The sequence below is a fragment of the Pelodiscus sinensis genome, chromosome 19, assembly GCF_049634645.1.
Source record: "Pelodiscus sinensis isolate JC-2024 chromosome 19, ASM4963464v1, whole genome shotgun sequence".
In the NCBI taxonomy this organism is placed as follows: Eukaryota; Metazoa; Chordata; order Testudines; family Trionychidae; genus Pelodiscus; species Pelodiscus sinensis.
This window is the reverse complement of record NC_134729.1, coordinates 26852050-26875482: the sequence shown is the minus strand read 5'-3', so window position 1 is coordinate 26875482 and position 23433 is coordinate 26852050. Positions and strand designations below refer to the sequence as shown.

The 23433-nt window shown below is 53.4% G+C and overlaps 1 protein-coding gene across 1 annotated transcript in view; it reads left to right on the top strand.

Annotated features, from left to right (window-relative positions):
- The first annotated feature begins 270 nt into the window (after positions 1-270).
- Positions 271-23433, top strand: part of MUC16 (mucin 16, cell surface associated) — a 129141-nt gene continuing 105978 nt past the window's right edge. Inside the window, exons 1-6 of the mRNA XM_075903397.1 lie at positions 271-2472; positions 6634-7968; positions 18826-19501; positions 20294-20461; positions 21029-21196; positions 22499-22666. Coding sequence (XP_075759512.1) covers positions 745-2472; positions 6634-7968; positions 18826-19501; positions 20294-20461; positions 21029-21196; positions 22499-22666 — 4243 coding nt within the window. The 5' untranslated portion in view covers positions 271-744. The remainder of the gene's footprint in view (positions 2473-6633; positions 7969-18825; positions 19502-20293; positions 20462-21028; positions 21197-22498; positions 22667-23433) is intronic.

The window sequence follows — 23433 nt, the reverse complement described above, 5'->3', positions numbered from 1 at the left end:
GAAAATCCCATGGACCTATAGAAAGAAGAAAAGATTACTCATATTTATGCATTGAAAAAATAAAAACCGTCTATTTCCTGAATTAAAAATTTAAATAGAAATATTTTACTTTATTTTTGTACAAAAACGATTTAAAATCAAATTACAAGCATGTCTTTTCAATCACTTGAATATCTTTTCCCACTACATAAAGAGAATAAAGTCTATTTAGAGCTTATTTAGTCCCCATATTTTGATATTCTTCTCCTTCTTCTAGGGAGTACAGTAACAAGTACTACTACTCCAGTGGAACTGACAACCACGGTTCCTCTGCCTACCAGCACCATCAGTGGGAGAGTCACAGTTGTAGAGACATCTCCTGAGTCAGAGGCATCCACATCTCCCGTAGAGAGCACATCGCCAACACAGAAGACGACAAGCGTGACCCTGAGTACAGTGGCGGAGACCACCACAGTTTCCGTAGCTCCAACTTCGCTACCTGAAAGCACAGCTTTAGCCAGCTCTACCGCCGCAGAAACATCCGCCTCTCGTGCAGAGACAACTACTGCAGCTGAAAGTACAGCAATTCCTAGTGCTGGTACAACAGAAGGGACAACGACATCAGAATCACCTAGCAGTACACTTCCTAAAAGCACTGCTCAAGCAACCTCAAGTGGGCCACAGACCTCCACAGCTCCACTGGCGACCACTTCCTCCCCTGAGACTACACTGACTGTCAGTCCTTCTACTGCCGAGGAGACAACCATGGTTTCCCTCCTTAGTACGTCACAGTCTGAGAGCACAGCTGCAGCCACCTCTACCACAGGTATACCATCAACCTCTCCCGAAGGGACCACTTCTACAGCCAAAACTACAGCAATAACTAGTGCTACTGCAATAGAAAGGACAACTACAATTCCTCTTCTGACAACTACCCTACCCGAGAGCACCACTACAGCCTCCACTTCCATTCCGGAGACCACCACATCTCTTCCGGACACCACATCCCCAGCGGATACCACAGTCACATCGACGAGTGCTCCAGTGGAACTGACAACCACGGTTCCTCTGCCTAGCAGCACCATCAGTGGGAGCACAGCTGCAGAGACATCTCCTGCGTCAGAGACATCCACATCTCCCGCAGAGAGCACATCACCAGGAGAGATGTCGACCAGCGCGACTCTGAGTACAGTGGCGGAGACCACCACAGTTTCCGTAGCTCCAACTTCGCTACCTGAAAGCACAGCTTTAGCCAGCTCTACCGTCGCAGAAACATCCGCCTCTCGTGCAGAGACAACTACTGCAGCTGAAAGTACAGCAATTCCTAGTGCTGGTACAACAGAAGGGACAACGACAGCAGAATTACCTAGCAGTACACTTCCTACAAGCACTCCTCAAGCAACCTCAAGTGGGCCACAGACCTCCACAGCTCCACTGGCGACCACTTCCTCCCCTGAGACTACACCGACTGTCAGTCCTTCTACTGCCGAGGAGACAACCATGGTTTCCCTCCTTAGTACGTCACAGTCTGAGAGCACAGCTGCAGCCACCTCTACCACAGGTATACCATCAACCTCTCCCGGAGGGACCACTTCTACAGCCGAAACTACAGCAATAACTAGTGCTACTGCAATAGAAAGGACAACTACAATTCCTCTTCTGACGACCACCCTACCCGAGAGCACCACTACAGCCTCCACTTCCATTCCGGAGACCTCCACATCTCTTCCGGACACCACATCCCCAGCAGATACCACAGTAACATCGACGAGTGCTCCAGTGGAACTGACAACCACGGTTCCTGTGCCTAGCAGCACCATCAGTGGGAGCACAGCTGCAGAGACATCTCCTGCATCAGGGACATCCCCATCTCCCGCAGAGAGCACATCACCAGGAGAGATGTCGACCAGCGCGACTCTGAGTACAGTGGCGGAGACCACCACAGTTTCCGTAGCTCCAACTTCGCTACCTGAAAGCACAGCTTTAGCCAGCTCTACCGCCGCAGAAACATCCGCCTCTCGTGCAGAGACAACTACTGCAGCTGAAAGTACAGCAATTCCTAGTGCTGGTACAACAGAAGGGACAACGACAGCAGAATTACCTAGCAGTACACTTCCTACAAGCACTGCTCAAGCAACCTCAAGTGGGCCACAGACCTCCACAGCTCCACTGGCGACCACTTCCTCCCCTGAGACTACACCGACTGTCAGTCCTTCTACTGCCGAGGAGACAACCATGGTTTCCCTCCTTAGTACGTCCCAGTCTGAGAGCACAGCTGCAGCCACCTCTACCACAGGTATACCATCAACCTCTACCGGAGGGACCACTTCTACAGCTGAAACTACAGCAATAACTAGTGCTACTGCAATAGAAAGGACAACTACAATTCCTCTTCTGACGACTACCCTACCCGAGAGCACCACTACAGCCTCCACTGTCATTCCGGAGACCTCCACATCTCTTCCGGACACCACATCCCCAGCAGATACCACAGTAACATCTACGAGTGCTCCAGTGGAACTGACAACCACGGTTCCTCTGCCTAGCAGCACCATCAGTGGGAGCACAGCTGCAGAGACATCTCCTGCGTCAGAGACATCCACATCTCCCGCAGAGAGCACATCACCAAGAGAGAAGACGACAAGCGCGACTCTGAGTACAGTGGCGGAAACCACCACAGTTTCCGTAGCTCCAACTTCGCTACCTGAAAGCACAGCTTTAGCCAGCTCTACCGCCGCAGAAACATCCGCCTCTCGTGCAGAGACAACTACTGCAGCTGAAAGTACAGCAATTCCTAGTGCTGGTACAACAGAAGGGACAACGACAGCAGAATTACCTAGCAGTACACTTCCTACAAGCACTGCTCAAGCAACCTCAAGTGGGCCACAGACGTCCACAGCTCCACTGGCGACCACTTCCTCCCCTGAGACTACACCGACTGTCAGTCCTTCTACTGCTGAGGAGACAACCATGGTTTCCCTCTTTAGTACGTCAGGGTCTGAGAGCACAACTGCAGCCACCTCTACCACAGGTATACCATCAACCTCTCCCGGAGGGACCACTTCTACAGCCGAAACTACAGCAATAACTAGTGCTACTGCAATAGAAAGGACAACTACAATTCCTCTTCTGACGACCACCCTACCGACGACCACCCTACCCGAGAGCACCACTACAGCCTCCACTTCCATTCCGGAGACCTCCCCATCTCTTCCGGACACCACATCCCCAGCAGATACCACAGTAACATCGACGAGTGCTCCAGTGGAACTGACAACCACGGTTCCTCTGCCTAGCAGCACCATCAGTGGGAGCACAGCTGCAGAGACATCTCCTGCGTCAGGGACATCCCCATCTCCCGCAGAGAGCACATCACCAGGAGAGATGTCGACCAGCGCGACTCTGAGTACAGTGGCGGAGACCACCACAGTTTCCGTAGCTCCAACTTCGCTACCTGAAAGCACAGCTTTAGCCAGCTCTACCGCCGCAGAAACATCCGCTTCTCGTGCAGAGACAACTACTGCAGCTGAAAGTACAGCAATTCCTAGTGCTGGTACAACAGAAGGGACAACGACAGCAGAATTACCTAGCAGTACACTTCCTACAAGCACTCCTCAAGCAACCTCAAGTGGGCCACAGACCTCCACAGCTCCACTGGCGACCACTTCCTCCCCTGAGACTACACCGACTGTCAGTCCTTCTACTGCCGAGGAGACAACCATGGTTTCCCTCCTTAGTACGTCACAGTCTGAGAGCACAGCTGCAGCCACCTCTACCACAGGTATACCATCAACCTCTCCCGGAGGGACCACTTCTACAGCCGAAACTACAGCAATAACTAGTGCTACTGCAATAGAAAGGACAACTACAATTCCTCTTCTGACGACTACCCTACCCGAGAGCACCACTACAGCCTCCACTGTCATTCTGGAGACCACCACATCTCTTCCGGACACCACATCCCCAGTGGATACCACAGTAACATATACGAGTGCTCCAGTGGAACTGACAACCACGGTTCCTCTGCCTAGCAGCACCATCAGTGGGAGCACAGCTGCAGAGACATCTCCTGCGTCAGGGACATCCCCATCTCCCGCAGAGAGCACATCACCAGGAGAGATGTCGACCAGCGCGACTCTGAGCACAGTGGCGGAGACCACCACATTTTCCGTAGCTCCAACTTCGCTACCTGAAAGCACATCTTTAGCCAGCTCTACCGCCGCAGAAACATCCGCCTCTCGTGCAGAGACAACTACTGCAGCTGAAAGTACAGCAATTCCTAGTGCTGGTACAACAGAAGGGACAACGACAGCAGAATTACCTAGCAGTACACTTCCTACAAGCACTGCTCAAGCAACCTCAAGTGGGCCACAGACCTCCACAGCTCCACGGGCGACCACTTCCTCCCCTGAGACTACACCGACTGTCAATCCTTCTACTGCCGAGGAGACAACCATGGTTTCCCTCCTTAGTACGTCACAGTCTGAGAGCACAGCTGCAGCCACCTCTACCACAGGTATACCATCAACCTCTCCCGGAGGGACCACTTCTACAGCCGAAACTACAGCAATAACTAGTGCTACTGCAATAGAAAGGACAACTACAATTCCTCTTCTGACGACTACTCTACCCGAGAGCACCACTACAGCCTCCACTGTCATTCCGGAGACCACCACATCTCTTCCTGACACCACATCCCCAGCGGATACCACAGTAACATATACGAGTGCTCCAGTGGAACTGACAACCACGGTTCCTCTGCCTAGCAGCACCATCAGTGGGAGCATAGCTGCAGAGACATCTCCTGCGTCAGGGACATCCCCATCTCCCGCAGAGAGCACATCACCAGGAGAGATGTCGACCAGCGCGACTCTGCGTACAGTGGCGGAGACCACCACAGTTTCCGTACCTCCAACTTCGCTACCTGAAAGCACAGCTTTAGCCAGCTCTACCGCCGCAGAAACATCCGCCTCTCGTGCAGAGACAACTACTGCAGCTGAAAGTACAGCAATTCCTAGTGCTGGTACAACAGAAGGGACAACGACAGCAGAGTTACCTAGCAGTACACTTCCTACAAGCACTGCTCAAGCAACCTCAAGTGGGCCACAGACCTCCACAGCTCCACTGGCGACCACTTCCTCCCCTGAGACTACACCGACTGTCAGTCCTTCTACTGCCGAGGAGACAACCATGGTTTCCCTCCTTAGTACGTCCCAGTCTGAGAGCACAGCTGCAGCCACCTCTACCACAGGTATACCATCAACCTCTCCCGGAGGGACCACTTCTACAGCCGAAACTACAGCAATAACTAGTGCTACTGCAATAGAAAGGACAACTACAATTCCTCTTCTGACGACCACCCTACCCGAGAGCACCACTACAGCCTCCACTTCCATTCCGGAGACCTCCACATCTCTTCAGGATACCACATCCCCAGCAGATACCACAGTAACATCGACGAGTGCTCCAGTGGAACTGACAACCACGGTTCCTCTGCCTAGCAGCACCATCAGTGGGAGCACAGCTGCAGAGACATCTCCTGCGTCAGAGACATCCACATCTCCCGCAGACAGCACATCACCAAGAGAGAAGTCGACCAGCGCGACTCTGAGTACAGTGGCGGAGACCACCACAGTTTCCGTACCTCCAACTTCGCTACCTGAAAGCACAACTTTAGCCAGCTTTACCGCCGCAGAAACATCCGCCTCTCGTGCAGAGACAACTACTGCAGCTGAAAGTACAGCAATTCCTAGTGCCGGTTCAACAGAAGGGACAACGACAGCAGAATTACCTAGCAGTACACTTCCTACAAGCACTGCTCAAGCAACCTCAAGTGGGCCACAGACCTCCACAGCTCCACTGGCGACCACTTCCTCCCCTGAGACTACACCGACTGTCAATCCTTCTACTGCAGAGGAGACAACCATGGTTTCCCTCCTTAGTACGTCCCAGTCTGAGAGCACAGCTGCAGCCACCTCTACCACAGGTATACCATCAACCTCTACCGGAGGGACCACTTCTACAGCTGAAACTACAGCAATAACTAGTGCTACTGCAATAGAAAGGACAACTACAATTCCTCTTCTGACGACTACCCTACCCGAGAGCACCACTACAGCCTCCACTGTCATTCCGGAGACCTCCACATCTCTTCCGGACACCACATCCCCAGCAGATACCACAGTAACATCTACGAGTGCTCCAGTGGAACTGACAACCACGGTTCCTCTGCCTAGCAGCACCATCAGTGGGAGCACAGCTGCAGAGACATCTCCTGCGTCAGAGACATCCACATCTCCCGCAGAGAGCACATCACCAAGAGAGAAGACGACAAGCGCGACTCTGAGTACAGTGGCGGAAACCACCACAGTTTCCGTAGCTCCAACTTCGCTACCTGAAAGCACAGCTTTAGCCAGCTCTACCGCCGCAGAAACATCCGCCTCTCGTGCAGAGACAACTACTGCAGCTGAAAGTACAGCAATTCCTAGTGCTGGTACAACAGAAGGGACAACGACAGCAGAATTACCTAGCAGTACACTTCCTACAAGCACTGCTCAAGCAACCTCAAGTGGGCCACAGACGTCCACAGCTCCACTGGCGACCACTTCCTCCCCTGAGACTACACCGACTGTCAGTCCTTCTACTGCTGAGGAGACAACCATGGTTTCCCTCTTTAGTACGTCAGGGTCTGAGAGCACAACTGCAGCCACCTCTACCACAGGTATACCATCAACCTCTCCCGGAGGGACCACTTCTACAGCCGAAACTACAGCAATAACTAGTGCTACTGCAATAGAAAGGACAACTACAATTCCTCTTCTGACGACCACCCTACCGACGACCACCCTACCCGAGAGCACCACTACAGCCTCCACTTCCATTCCGGAGACCTCCACATCTCTTCCGGACACCACATCCCCAGCAGATACCACAGTAACATCGACGAGTGCTCCAGTGGAACTGACAACCACGGTTCCTCTGCCTAGCAGCACCATCAGTGGGAGCACAGCTGCAGAGACATCTCCTGCGTCAGGGACATCCCCATCTCCCGCAGAGAGCACATCACCAGGAGAGATGTCGACCAGCGCGACTCTGAGTACAGTGGCGGAGACCACCACAGTTTCCGTAGCTCCAACTTCGCTACCTGAAAGCACAGCTTTAGCCAGCTCTACCGCCGCAGAAACATCCGCTTCTCGTGCAGAGACAACTACTGCAGCTGAAAGTACAGCAATTCCTAGTGCTGGTACAACAGAAGGGACAACGACAGCAGAATTACCTAGCAGTACACTTCCTACAAGCACTCCTCAAGCAACCTCAAGTGGGCCACAGACCTCCACAGCTCCACTGGCGACCACTTCCTCCCCTGAGACTACACCGACTGTCAGTCCTTCTACTGCCGAGGAGACAACCATGGTTTCCCTCCTTAGTACGTCACAGTCTGAGAGCACAGCTGCAGCCACCTCTACCACAGGTATACCATCAACCTCTCCCGGAGGGACCACTTCTACAGCCGAAACTACAGCAATAACTAGTGCTACTGCAATAGAAAGGACAACTACAATTCCTCTTCTGACGACTACCCTACCCGAGAGCACCACTACAGCCTCCACTGTCATTCTGGAGACCACCACATCTCTTCCGGACACCACATCCCCAGTGGATACCACAGTAACATATACGAGTGCTCCAGTGGAACTGACAACCACGGTTCCTCTGCCTAGCAGCACCATCAGTGGGAGCACAGCTGCAGAGACATCTCCTGCGTCAGGGACATCCCCATCTCCCGCAGAGAGCACATCACCAGGAGAGATGTCGACCAGCGCGACTCTGAGTACAGTGGCGGAGACCACCACATTTTCCGTAGCTCCAACTTCGCTACCTGAAAGCACATCTTTAGCCAGCTCTACCGCCGCAGAAACATCCGCCTCTCGTGCAGAGACAACTACTGCAGCTGAAAGTACAGCAATTCCTAGTGCTGGTACAACAGAAGGGACAACGACAGCAGAATTACCTAGCAGTACACTTCCTACAAGCACTGCTCAAGCAACCTCAAGTGGGCCACAGACCTCCACAGCTCCACGGGCGACCACTTCCTCCCCTGAGACTACACCGACTGTCAATCCTTCTACTGCCGAGGAGACAACCATGGTTTCCCTCCTTAGTACGTCACAGTCTGAGAGCACAGCTGCAGCCACCTCTACCACAGGTATACCATCAACCTCTCCCGGAGGGACCACTTCTACAGCCGAAACTACAGCAATAACTAGTGCTACTGCAATAGAAAGGACAACTACAATTCCTCTTCTGACGACTACTCTACCCGAGAGCACCACTACAGCCTCCACTGTCATTCCGGAGACCACCACATCTCTTCCTGACACCACATCCCCAGCGGATACCACAGTAACATATACGAGTGCTCCAGTGGAACTGACAACCACGGTTCCTCTGCCTAGCAGCACCATCAGTGGGAGCATAGCTGCAGAGACATCTCCTGCGTCAGGGACATCCCCATCTCCCGCAGAGAGCACATCACCAGGAGAGATGTCGACCAGCGCGACTCTGCGTACAGTGGCGGAGACCACCACAGTTTCCGTACCTCCAACTTCGCTACCTGAAAGCACAGCTTTAGCCAGCTCTACCGCCGCAGAAACATCCGCCTCTCGTGCAGAGACAACTACTGCAGCTGAAAGTACAGCAATTCCTAGTGCTGGTACAACAGAAGGGACAACGACAGCAGAATTACCTAGCAGTACACTTCCTACAAGCACTGCTCAAGCAACCTCAAGTGGGCCACAGACCTCCACAGCTCCACTGGCGACCACTTCCTCCCCTGAGACTACACCGACTGTCAGTCCTTCTACTGCCGAGGAGACAACCATGGTTTCCCTCCTTAGTACGTCAGAGTCTGAGAGCACAGCTGCAGCCACCTCTACCACAGGTATACCATCAACCTCTCCCGGAGGGACCACTTCTACAGCCGAAACTACAGCAATAACTAGTGCTACTGCAATAGAAAGGACAACTACAATTCCTCTTCTGACGACTACCCAACCCGAGAGCACCACTACAGCCTCCACTTCCATTCCGGAGACCTCCACATCTCTTCCGGACACCACATCCCCAGCAGATACCACAGTCACATCGACGAGTGCTCCAGTGGAACTGACAACCACGGTTCCTCTGCCTAGCAGCACCATCAGTGGGAGCACAGCTGCAGAGACATCTCCTGCGTCAGAGACATCCACATCTCCCGCAGAGAGCACATCACCAAGAGAGAAGACGACAAGCTCGACTCTGAGTACAGTGGCGGAGACCACCACAGTTTCCGTACCTCCAACTTCGCTACCTGAAAGCACAACTTTAGCCAGCTCTACCGCCGCAGAAACATCCGCCTCTCGTGCAGAGACAACTACTGCAGCTGAAAGTACAGCAATTCCTAGTGCTGGTACAACAGAAGGGACAACGACAGCAGAGTTACCTAGCAGTACACTTCCTACAAGCACTGCTCAAGCAACCTCAAGTGGGCCACAGACCTCCACAGCTCCACTGGCGACCACTTCCTCCCCTGAGACTACACCGACTGTCAGTCCTTCTACTGCCGAGGAGACAACCATGGTTTCCCTCCTTAGTACGTCCCAGTCTGAGAGCACAGCTGCAGCCACCTCTACCACAGGTATACCATCAACCTCTCCCGGAGGGACCACTTCTACAGCCGAAACTACAGCAATAACTAGTGCTACTGCAATAGAAAGGACAACTACAATTCCTCTTCTGACGACCACCCTACCCGAGAGCACCACTACAGCCTCCACTTCCATTCCGGAGACCTCCACATCTCTTCAGGATACCACATCCCCAGCAGATACCACAGTAACATCGACGAGTGCTCCAGTGGAACTGACAACCACGGTTCCTCTGCCTAGCAGCACCATCAGTGGGAGCACAGCTGCAGAGACATCTCCTGCGTCAGAGACATCCACATCTCCCGCAGAGAGCACATCACCAAGAGAGAAGTCGACCAGCGCGACTCTGAGTACAGTGGCGGAGACCACCACAGTTTCCGTACCTCCAACTTCGCTACCTGAAAGCACAACTTTAGCCAGCTTTACCGCCGCAGAAACATCCGCCTCTCGTGCAGAGACAACTACTGCAGCTGAAAGTACAGCAATTCCTAGTGCCGGTTCAACAGAAGGGACAACGACAGCAGAATTACCTAGCAGTACACTTCCTACAAGCACTGCTCAAGCAACCTCAAGTGGGCCACAGACCTCCACAGCTCCACTGGCGACCACTTCCTCCCCTGAGACTACACCGACTGTCAATCCTTCTACTGCAGAGGAGACAACCATGGTTTCCCTCCTTAGTACGTCACAGTCTGAGAGCACAGCTGCAGCCACCTCTACCACAGGTATACCATCAACCTCTACCGGAGGGACCACTTCTACAGCAGAAACTACAGCAATAACTAGTGCTACTGCAATAGAAAGGACAACTACAATTCCTCTTCTGACGACTACCCTACCCGAGAGCACCACTACAGCCTCCACTTCCATTCCGGAGACCTCCACATCTCTTCCGGACACCACATCCTCAGTGGATACCACAGTAACATCGACGAGTGCTCCAGTGGAACTGACAACCACGGTTCCTCTGCCTAGCAGCACCATCAGTGGGAGCACAGCTGCAGAGACATCTCCTGCGTCAGTGACATCCACATCTCCCGCAGAGAGCACATCACCAGGAGAGAAGACGACAAGCGCGACTCTGAGTACAGTGGCGGAGACCACCACAGTTTCCGTACCTCCAACTTCGTTACCTGAAAGCACAGGTTTACCCAGCTCTACCGCCGCAGAAGCATCTGCCTCTCGTGCAGAGACAACTACTGCAGCTGAAAGTACAGGAATTCCTAGTGCTGGTACAACAGAAGGGACAACGACAGCAGAATTACCTAGCAGTACACTTCCTACAAGCACTGCTCAAGCAACCTCAAGTGGGCCACAGACCTCCACAGCTCCACTGGCGACCACTTCCTCCCCTGAGACTACACCGACTGTCAATCCTTCTACTGCTGAGGAGACAACCATGGTTTCCCTCCTTAGTACGTCACAGTCTGAGAGCACAGCTGCAGCCACCTCTACCACAGGTATACCATCAACCTCTACCGGAGGGACCACTTCTACAGCAGAAACTAAAGCAATAACTAGTGCTACTGCAATAGAAAGGACAACTACAATTCCTCTTCTGACGACTACCCTACCCGAGAGCACCACTACAGCCTCCACTTCCATTCCGAAGACCACCACATCTCTTCCGGACACCACATCCCCAGCGGATACCACAGTAACATCTACGAGTGCTCCAGTGGAACTGACAACCACGGTTCCTCTGCCTAGCAGCACCATCAGTGGGAGCACAGCTGCAGAGACATCTCCTGCGTCAGAGACATCCACATCTCCCGCAGAGAGCACATCACCAGGAGAGATGTCGACCAGCGCGACTCTGAGTACAGTGGCGGAGACCACCACAGTTTCCGTAGCTCCAACTTCGCTACCTGAAAGCACAGCTTTAGCCAGCTCTACCGTCGCAGAAACATCCGCCTCTCGTGCAGAGACAACTACTGCAGCTGAAAGTACAGCAATTCCTAGTGCTGGTACAACAGAAGGGACAACGACAGCAGAATTACCTAGCAGTACACTTCCTACAAGCACTCCTCAAGCAACCTCAAGTGGGCCACAGACCTCCACAGCTCCACTGGCGACCACTTCCTCCCCTGAGACTACACCGACTGTCAGTCCTTCTACTGCCGAGGAGACAACCATGGTTTCCCTCCTTAGTACGTCACAGTCTGAGAGCACAGCTGCAGCCACCTCTACCACAGGTATACCATCAACCTCTCCCGGAGGGACCACTTCTACAGCCGAAACTACAGCAATAACTAGTGCTACTGCAATAGAAAGGACAACTACAATTCCTCTTCTGACGACCACCCTACCCGAGAGCACCACTACAGCCTCCACTTCCATTCCGGAGACCTCCACATCTCTTCCGGACACCACATCCCCAGCAGATACCACAGTAACATCGACGAGTGCTCCAGTGGAACTGACAACCACGGTTCCTGTGCCTAGCAGCACCATCAGTGGGAGCACAGCTGCAGAGACATCTCCTGCATCAGGGACATCCCCATCTCCCGCAGAGAGCACATCACCAGGAGAGATGTCGACCAGCGCGACTCTGAGTACAGTGGCGGAGACCACCACAGTTTCCGTAGCTCCAACTTCGCTACCTGAAAGCACAGCTTTAGCCAGCTCTACCGCCGCAGAAACATCCGCCTCTCGTGCAGAGACAACTACTGCAGCTGAAAGTACAGCAATTCCTAGTGCTGGTACAACAGAAGGGACAACGACAGCAGAATTACCTAGCAGTACACTTCCTACAAGCACTGCTCAAGCAACCTCAAGTGGGCCACAGACCTCCACAGCTCCACTGGCGACCACTTCCTCCCCTGAGACTACACCGACTGTCAGTCCTTCTACTGCCGAGGAGACAACCATGGTTTCCCTCCTTAGTACGTCCCAGTCTGAGAGCACAGCTGCAGCCACCTCTACCACAGGTATACCATCAACCTCTACCGGAGGGACCACTTCTACAGCTGAAACTACAGCAATAACTAGTGCTACTGCAATAGAAAGGACAACTACAATTCCTCTTCTGACGACTACCCTACCCGAGAGCACCACTACAGCCTCCACTGTCATTCCGGAGACCTCCACATCTCTTCCGGACACCACATCCCCAGCAGATACCACAGTAACATCTACGAGTGCTCCAGTGGAACTGACAACCACGGTTCCTCTGCCTAGCAGCACCATCAGTGGGAGCACAGCTGCAGAGACATCTCCTGCGTCAGAGACATCCACATCTCCCGCAGAGAGCACATCACCAAGAGAGAAGACGACAAGCGCGACTCTGAGTACAGTGGCGGAAACCACCACAGTTTCCGTAGCTCCAACTTCGCTACCTGAAAGCACAGCTTTAGCCAGCTCTACCGCCGCAGAAACATCCGCCTCTCGTGCAGAGACAACTACTGCAGCTGAAAGTACAGCAATTCCTAGTGCTGGTACAACAGAAGGGACAACGACAGCAGAATTACCTAGCAGTACACTTCCTACAAGCACTGCTCAAGCAACCTCAAGTGGGCCACAGACGTCCACAGCTCCACTGGCGACCACTTCCTCCCCTGAGACTACACCGACTGTCAGTCCTTCTACTGCTGAGGAGACAACCATGGTTTCCCTCTTTAGTACGTCAGGGTCTGAGAGCACAACTGCAGCCACCTCTACCACAGGTATACCATCAACCTCTCCCGGAGGGACCACTTCTACAGCCGAAACTACAGCAATAACTAGTGCTACTGCAATAGAAAGGACAACTACAATTCCTCTTCTGACGACCACCCTACCGACGACCACCCTACCCGAGAGCACCACTACAGCCTCCACTTCCATTCCGGAGACCTCCACATCTCTTCCGGACACCACATCCCCAGCAGATACCACAGTAACATCGACGAGTGCTCCAGTGGAACTGACAACCACGGTTCCTCTGCCTAGCAGCACCATCAGTGGGAGCACAGCTGCAGAGACATCTCCTGCGTCAGGGACATCCCCATCTCCCGCAGAGAGCACATCACCAGGAGAGATGTCGACCAGCGCGACTCTGAGTACAGTGGCGGAGACCACCACAGTTTCCGTAGCTCCAACTTCGCTACCTGAAAGCACAGCTTTAGCCAGCTCTACCGCCGCAGAAACATCCGCTTCTCGTGCAGAGACAACTACTGCAGCTGAAAGTACAGCAATTCCTAGTGCTGGTACAACAGAAGGGACAACGACAGCAGAATTACCTAGCAGTACACTTCCTACAAGCACTCCTCAAGCAACCTCAAGTGGGCCACAGACCTCCACAGCTCCACTGGCGACCACTTCCTCCCCTGAGACTACACCGACTGTCAGTCCTTCTACTGCCGAGGAGACAACCATGGTTTCCCTCCTTAGTACGTCACAGTCTGAGAGCACAGCTGCAGCCACCTCTACCACAGGTATACCATCAACCTCTCCCGGAGGGACCACTTCTACAGCCGAAACTACAGCAATAACTAGTGCTACTGCAATAGAAAGGACAACTACAATTCCTCTTCTGACGACTACCCTACCCGAGAGCACCACTACAGCCTCCACTTCCATTCCGAAGACCACCACATCTCTTCCGGACACCACATCCCCAGCGGATACCACAGTAACATCTACGAGTGCTCCAGTGGAACTGACAACCACGGTTCCTCTGCCTAGCAGCACCATCAGTGGGAGCACAGCTGCAGAGACATCTCCTGCGTCAGAGACATCCACATCTCCCGCAGAGAGCACATCACCAGGAGAGATGTCGACCAGCGCGACTCTGAGTACAGTGGCGGAGACCACCACAGTTTCCGTAGCTCCAACTTCGCTACCTGAAAGCACAGCTTTAGCCAGCTCTACCGTCGCAGAAACATCCGCCTCTCGTGCAGAGACAACTACTGCAGCTGAAAGTACAGCAATTCCTAGTGCTGGTACAACAGAAGGGACAACGACAGCAGAATTACCTAGCAGTACACTTCCTACAAGCACTCCTCAAGCAACCTCAAGTGGGCCACAGACCTCCACAGCTCCACTGGCGACCACTTCCTCCCCTGAGACTACACCGACTGTCAGTCCTTCTACTGCCGAGGAGACAACCATGGTTTCCCTCCTTAGTACGTCACAGTCTGAGAGCACAGCTGCAGCCACCTCTACCACAGGTATACCATCAACCTCTCCCGGAGGGACCACTTCTACAGCCGAAACTACAGCAATAACTAGTGCTACTGCAATAGAAAGGACAACTACAATTCCTCTTCTGACGACCACCCTACCCGAGAGCACCACTACAGCCTCCACTTCCATTCCGGAGACCTCCACATCTCTTCCGGACACCACATCCCCAGCAGATACCACAGTAACATCGACGAGTGCTCCAGTGGAACTGACAACCACGGTTCCTCTGCCTAGCAGCACCATCAGTGGGAGCACAGCTGCAGAGACATCTCCTGCATCAGGGACATCCCCATCTCCCGCAGAGAGCACATCACCAGGAGAGATGTCGACCAGCGCGACTCTGAGTACAGTGGCGGAGACCACCACAGTTTCCGTAGCTCCAACTTCGCTACCTGAAAGCACAGCTTTAGCCAGCTCTACCGCCGCAGAAACATCCGCCTCTCGTGCAGAGACAACTACTGCAGCTGAAAGTACAGCAATTCCTAGTGCTGGTACAACAGAAGGGACAACGACAGCAGAATTACCTAGCAGTACACTTCCTACAAGCACTGCTCAAGCAACCTCAAGTGGGCCACAGACCTCCACAGCTCCACTGGCGACCACTTCCTCCCCTGAGACTACACCGACTGTCAGTCCTTCTACTGCCGAGGAGACAACCATGGTTTCCCTCCTTAGTACGTCCCAGTCTGAGAGCACAGCTGCAGCCACCTCTACCACAGGTATACCATCAACCTCTACCGGAGGGACCACTTCTACAGCTGAAACTACAGCAATAACTAGTGCTACTGCAATAGAAAGGACAACTACAATTCCTCTTCTGACGACTACCCTACCCGAGAGCACCACTACAGCCTCCACTGTCATTCCGGAGACCTCCACATCTCTTCCGGACACCACATCCCCAGCAGATACCACAGTAACATCTACGAGTGCTCCAGTGGAACTGACAACCACGGTTCCTCTGCCTAGCAGCACCATCAGTGGGAGCACAGCTGCAGAGACATCTCCTGCGTCAGAGACATCCACATCTCCCGCAGAGAGCACATCACCAAGAGAGAAGACGACAAGCGCGACTCTGAGTACAGTGGCGGAAACCACCACAGTTTCCGTAGCTCCAACTTCGCTACCTGAAAGCACAGCTTTAGCCAGCTCTACCGCCGCAGAAACATCCGCCTCTCGTGCAGAGACAACTACTGCAGCTGAAAGTACAGCAATTCCTAGTGCTGGTACAACAGAAGGGACAACGACAGCAGAATTACCTAGCAGTACACTTCCTACAAGCACTGCTCAAGCAACCTCAAGTGGGCCACAGACGTCCACAGCTCCACTGGCGACCACTTCCTCCCCTGAGACTACACCGACTGTCAGTCCTTCTACTGCTGAGGAGACAACCATGGTTTCCCTCTTTAGTACGTCAGGGTCTGAGAGCACAACTGCAGCCACCTCTACCACAGGTATACCATCAACCTCTCCCGGAGGGACCACTTCTACAGCCGAAACTACAGCAATAACTAGTGCTACTGCAATAGAAAGGACAACTACAATTCCTCTTCTGACGACCACCCTACCGACGACCACCCTACCCGAGAGCACCACTACAGCCTCCACTTCCATTCCGGAGACCTCCCCATCTCTTCCGGACACCACATCCCCAGCAGATACCACAGTAACATCGACGAGTGCTCCAGTGGAACTGACAACCACGGTTCCTCTGCCTAGCAGCACCATCAGTGGGAGCACAGCTGCAGAGACATCTCCTGCGTCAGGGACATCCCCATCTCCCGCAGAGAGCACATCACCAGGAGAGATGTCGACCAGCGCGACTCTGAGTACAGTGGCGGAGACCACCACAGTTTCCGTAGCTCCAACTTCGCTACCTGAAAGCACAGCTTTAGCCAGCTCTACCGCCGCAGAAACATCCGCTTCTCGTGCAGAGACAACTACTGCAGCTGAAAGTACAGCAATTCCTAGTGCTGGTACAACAGAAGGGACAACGACAGCAGAATTACCTAGCAGTACACTTCCTACAAGCACTCCTCAAGCAACCTCAAGTGGGCCACAGACCTCCACAGCTCCACTGGCGACCACTTCCTCCCCTGAGACTACACCGACTGTCAGTCCTTCTACTGCCGAGGAGACAACCATGGTTTCCCTCCTTAGTACGTCACAGTCTGAGAGCACAGCTGCAGCCACCTCTACCACAGGTATACCATCAACCTCTCCCGGAGGGACCACTTCTACAGCCGAAACTACAGCAATAACTAGTGCTACTGCAATAGAAAGGACAACTACAATTCCTCTTCTGACGACTACCCTACCCGAGAGCACCACTACAGCCTCCACTGTCATTCTGGAGACCACCACATCTCTTCCGGACACCACATCCCCAGTGGATACCACAGTAACATATACGAGTGCTCCAGTGGAACTGACAACCACGGTTCCTCTGCCTAGCAGCACCATCAGTGGGAGCACAGCTGCAGAGACATCTCCTGCGTCAGGGACATCCCCATCTCCCGCAGAGAGCACATCACCAGGAGAGATGTCGACCAGCGCGACTCTGAGTACAGTGGCGGAGACCACCACATTTTCCGTAGCTCCAACTTCGCTACCTGAAAGCACATCTTTAGCCAGCTCTACCGCCGCAGAAACATCCGCCTCTCGTGCAGAGACAACTACTGCAGCTGAAAGTACAGCAATTCCTAGTGCTGGTACAACAGAAGGGACAACGACAGCACAATTACCTAGCAGTACACTTCCTACAAGCACTGCTCAAGCAACCTCAAGTGGGCCACAGACCTCCACAGCTCCACGGGCGACCACTTCCTCCCCTGAGACTACACCGACTGTCAATCCTTCTACTGCCGAGGAGACAACCATGGTTTCCCTCCTTAGTACGTCACAGTCTGAGAGCACAGCTGCAGCCACCTCTACCACAGGTATACCATCAACCTCTCCCGGAGGGACCACTTCTACAGCCGAAACTACAGCAATAACTAGTGCTACTGCAATAGAAAGGACAACTACAATTCCTCTTCTGACGACTACTCTACCCGAGAGCACCACTACAGCCTCCACTGTCATTCCGGAGACCACCACATCTCTTCCTGACACCACATCCCCAGCGGATACCACAGTAACATATACGAGTGCTCCAGTGGAACTGACAACCACGGTTCCTCTGCCTAGCAGCACCATCAGTGGGAGCATAGCTGCAGAGACATCTCCTGCGTCAGGGACATCCCCATCTCCCGCAGAGAGCACATCACCAGGAGAGATGTCGACCAGCGCGACTCTGCGTACAGTGGCGGAGACCACCACAGTTTCCGTACCTCCAACTTCGCTACCTGAAAGCACAGCTTTAGCCAGCTCTACCGCCGCAGAAACATCCGCCTCTCGTGCAGAGACAACTACTGCAGCTGAAAGTACAGCAATTCCTAGTGCTGGTACAACAGAAGGGACAACGACAGCAGAATTACCTAGCAGTACACTTCCTACAAGCACTGCTCAAGCAACCTCAAGTGGGCCACAGACCTCCACAGCTCCACTGGCGACCACTTCCTCCCCTGAGACTACACCGACTGTCAGTCCTTCTACTGCCGAGGAGACAACCATGGTTTCCCTCCTTAGTACGTCAGAGTCTGAGAGCACAGCTGCAGCCACCTCTACCACAGGTATACCATCAACCTCTCCCGGAGGGACCACTTCTACAGCCGAAACTACAGCAATAACTAGTGCTACTGCAATAGAAAGGACAACTACAATTCCTCTTCTGACGACTACCCTACCCGAGAGCACCACTACAGCCTCCACTTCCATTCCGGAGACCTCCACATCTCTTCCGGACACCACATCCCCAGCAGATACCACAGTCACATCGACGAGTGCTCCAGTGGAACTGACAACCACGGTTCCTCTGCCTAGCAGCACCATCAGTGGGAGCACAGCTGCAGAGACATCTCCTGCGTCAGAGACATCCACATCTCCCGCAGAGAGCACATCACCAAGAGAGAAGACGACAAGCTCGACTCTGAGTACAGTGGCGGAGACCACCACAGTTTCCGTACCTCCAACTTCGCTACCTGAAAGCACAACTTTAGCCAGCTTTACCGCCGCAGAAACATCCGCCTCTCGTGCAGAGACAACTACTGCAGCTGAAAGTACAGCAATTCCTAGTGCTGGTACAACAGAAGGGACAACGACAGCAGAGTTACCTAGCAGTACACTTCCTACAAGCACTGCTCAAGCAACCTCAAGTGGGCCACAGACCTCCACAGCTCCACTGGCGACCACTTCCTCCCCTGAGACTACACCGACTGTCAGTCCTTCTACTGCCGAGGAGACAACCATGGTTTCCCTCCTTAGTACGTCCCAGTCTGAGAGCACAGCTGCAGCCACCTCTACCACAGGTATACCATCAACCTCTCCCGGAGGGACCACTTCTACAGCCGAAACTACAGCAATAACTAGTGCTACTGCAATAGAAAGGACAACTACAATTCCTCTTCTGACGACCACCCTACCCGAGAGCACCACTACAGCCTCCACTTCCATTCCGGAGACCTCCACATCTCTTCAGGATACCACATCCCCAGCAGATACCACAGTAACATCGACGAGTGCTCCAGTGGAACTGACAACCACGGTTCCTCTGCCTAGCAGCACCATCAGTGGGAGCACAGCTGCAGAGACATCTCCTGCGTCAGAGACATCCACATCTCCCGCAGAGAGCACATCACCAAGAGAGAAGTCGACCAGCGCGACTCTGAGTACAGTGGCGGAGACCACCACAGTTTCCGTACCTCCAACTTCGCTACCTGAAAGCACAACTTTAGCCAGCTTTACCGCCGCAGAAACATCCGCCTCTCGTGCAGAGACAACTACTGCAGCTGAAAGTACAGCAATTCCTAGTGCCGGTTCAACAGAAGGGACAACGACAGCAGAATTACCTAGCAGTACACTTCCTACAAGCACTGCTCAAGCAACCTCAAGTGGGCCACAGACCTCCACAGCTCCACTGGCGACCACTTCCTCCCCTGAGACTACACCGACTGTCAATCCTTCTACTGCAGAGGAGACAACCATGGTTTCCCTCCTTAGTACGTCACAGTCTGAGAGCACAGCTGCAGCCACCTCTACCACAGGTATACCATCAACCTCTACCGGAGGGACCACTTCTACAGCAGAAACTACAGCAATAACTAGTGCTACTGCAATAGAAAGGACAACTACAATTCCTCTTCTGACGACTACCCTACCCGAGAGCACCACTACAGCCTCCACTTCCATTCCGGAGACCTCCACATCTCTTCCGGACACCACATCCTCAGTGGATACCACAGTAACATCTACGAGTGCTCCAGTGGAACTGACAACCACGGTTCCTCTGCCTAGCAGCACCATCAGTGGGAGCACAGCTGCAGAGACATCTCCTGCGTCAGTGACATCCACATCTCCCGCAGAGAGCACATCACCAGGAGAGAAGACGACAAGCGCGACTCTGAGTACAGTGGCGGAGACCACCACAGTTTCCGTACCTCCAACTTCGTTACCTGAAAGCACAGGTTTACCCAGCTCTACCGCCGCAGAAGCATCTGCCTCTCGTGCAGAGACAACTACTGCAGCTGAAAGTACAGCAATTCCTAGTGCTGGTACAACAGAAGGGACAACGACAGCAGAATTACCTACCAGTACACTTCCTACAAGCACTGCTCAAGCAACCTCAAGTGGGCCACAGACCTCCACAGCTCCACTGGCGACCACTTCCTCCCCTGAGACTACACCGACTGTCAGTCCTTCTACTGCCGAGGAGACAACCATGGTTTCCCTCCTTAGTACGTCAGAGTCTGAGAGCACAGCTGCAGCCACCTCTACCACAGGTATACCATCAACCTCTCCCGTAGGGACCACTTCTACAGCCGAAACTACAGCAATAACTAGTGCTACTGCAATAGAAAGGACAACTACAATTCCTCTTCTGACGACTACCCTACCCGAGAGCACCACTACAGCCTCCACTTCCATTCCGGAGACCTCCACATCTCTTCCGGACACCACATCCCCAGCAGATACCACAGTCACATCGACGAGTGCTCCAGTGGAACTGACAACCACGGTTCCTCTGCCTAGCAGCACCATCAGTGGGAGCACAGCTGCAGAGACATCTCCTGCGTCAGAGACATCCACATCTCCCGCAGAGAGCACATCACCAAGAGAGAAGACGACAAGCTCGACTCTGAATACAGTGGCGGAGACCACCACAGTTTCCGTACCTCCAACTTCGCTACCTGAAAGCACAACTTTAGCCAGCTCTACCGCCGCAGAAACATCCGCCTCTCGTGCAGAGACAACTACTGCAGCTGAAAGTACAGCAATTCCTAGTGCTGGTACAACAGAAGGGACAACGACAGCAGAGTTACCTAGCAGTACACTTCCTACAAGCACTGCTCAAGCAACCTCAAGTGGGCCACAGACCTCCACAGCTCCACTGGCGACCACTTCCTCCCCTGAGACTACACCGACTGTCAATCCTTCTACTGCCGAGGAGACAACCATGGTTTCCCTCCTTAGTACGTCCCAGTCTGAGAGCACAGCTGCAGCCACCTCTACCACAGGTATACCATCAACCTCTCCCGGAGGGACCACTTCTACAGCCGAAACTACAGCAATAACTAGTGCTACTGCAATAGAAAGGACAACTACAATTCCTCTTCTGACGACCACCCTACCCGAGAGCACCACTACAGCCTCCACTTCCATTCCGGAGACCTCCACATCTCTTCAGGATACCACATCCCCAGCAGATACCACAGTAACATCGACGAGTGCTCCAGTGGAACTGACAACCACGGTTCCTCTGCCTAGCAGCACCATCAGTGGGAGCACAGCTGCAGAGACATCTCCTGCGTCAGAGACATCCACATCTCCCGCAGAGAGCACATCACCAAGAGAGAAGTCGACCAGCGCGACTCTGAGTACAGTGGCGGAGACCACCACAGTTTCCGTACCTCCAACTTCGCTACCTGAAAGCACAACTTTAGCCAGCTTTACCGCCGCAGAAACATCCGCCTCTCGTGCAGAGACAACTACTGCAGCTGAAAGTACAGCAATTCCTAGTGCTGGTACAACAGAAGGGACAACGACAGCAGAATTACCTAGCAGTACACTTCCTACAAGCACTGCTCAAGCAACCTCAAGTGGGCCACAGACCTCCACAGCTCCACTGGCGACCACTTCCTCCCCTGAGACTACACCGACTGTCAATCCTTCTACTGCAGAGGAGACAACCATGGTTTCCCTCCTTAGTACGTCACAGTCTGAGAGCACAGCTGCAGCCACCTCTACCACAGGTATACCATCAACCTCTACCGGAGGGACCACTTCTACAGCAGAAACTACAGCAATAACTAGTGCTACTGCAATAGAAAGGACAACTACAATTCCTCTTCTGACGACTACCCTACCCGAGAGCACCACTACAGCCTCCACTTCCATTCCGGAGACCTCCACATCCCTTCCGGACACCACATCCTCAGTGGATACCACAGTAACATCTACGAGTGCTCCAGTGGAACTGACAACCACGGTTCCTCTGCCTAGCAGCACCATCAGTGGGAGCACAGCTGCAGAGACATCTCCTGCGTCAGTGACATCCACATCTCCCGCAGAGAGCACATCACCAGGAGAGAAGACGACAAGCGCGACTCTGAGTACAGTGGCGGAGACCACCACAGTTTCCGTACCTCCAACTTCGTTACCTGAAAGCACAGGTTTACCCAGCTCTACCGCCGCAGAAGCATCCGCCTCTCGTGCAGAGACAACTACTGCAGCTGAAAGTACAGGAATTCCTAGTGCTGGTACAACAGAAGGGACAACGACAGCAGAATTACCTAGCAGTACACTTCCTACAAGCACTGCTCAAGCAACCTCAAGTGGGCCACAGACCTCCACAGCTCCACTGGCGACCACTTCCTCCCCTGAGACTACACCGACTGTCAATCCTTCTACTGCTGAGGAGACAACCATGGTTTCCCTCCTTAGTACGTCACAGTCTGAGAGCACAGCTGCAGCCACCTCTACCACAGGTATACCATCAACCTCTACCGGAGGGACCACTTCTACAGCAGAAACTAAAGCAATAACTAGTGCTACTGCAATAGAAAGGACAACTACAATTCCTCTTCTGACGACTACCCTACCCGAGAGCACCACTACAGCCTCCACTTCTATTCCGAAGACCACCACATCTCTTCCGGACACCACATCCCCAGCGGATACCACAGTAACATCTACGAGTGCTCCAGTGGAACTGACAACCACGGTTCCTCTGCCTAGCAGCACCATCAGTGGGAGCACAGCTGCAGAGACATCTCCTGCGTCAGAGACATCCACATCTCCCGCAGAGAGCACATCCCCAAGAGAGAAGACGACAAGCGCGACTCTGAGTACAGTGGCGGAGACCACCACAGTTTCCGTACCTCCAACTTCGCTACCTGAAAGCACACCTTTAGCCAGCTCTACCGCCGCAGAAACATCCGCCTCTCGTGCAGAGACAACTACTGCAGCTGAAAGTACAGCAATTCCTAGTGCTGGTACAACAGAA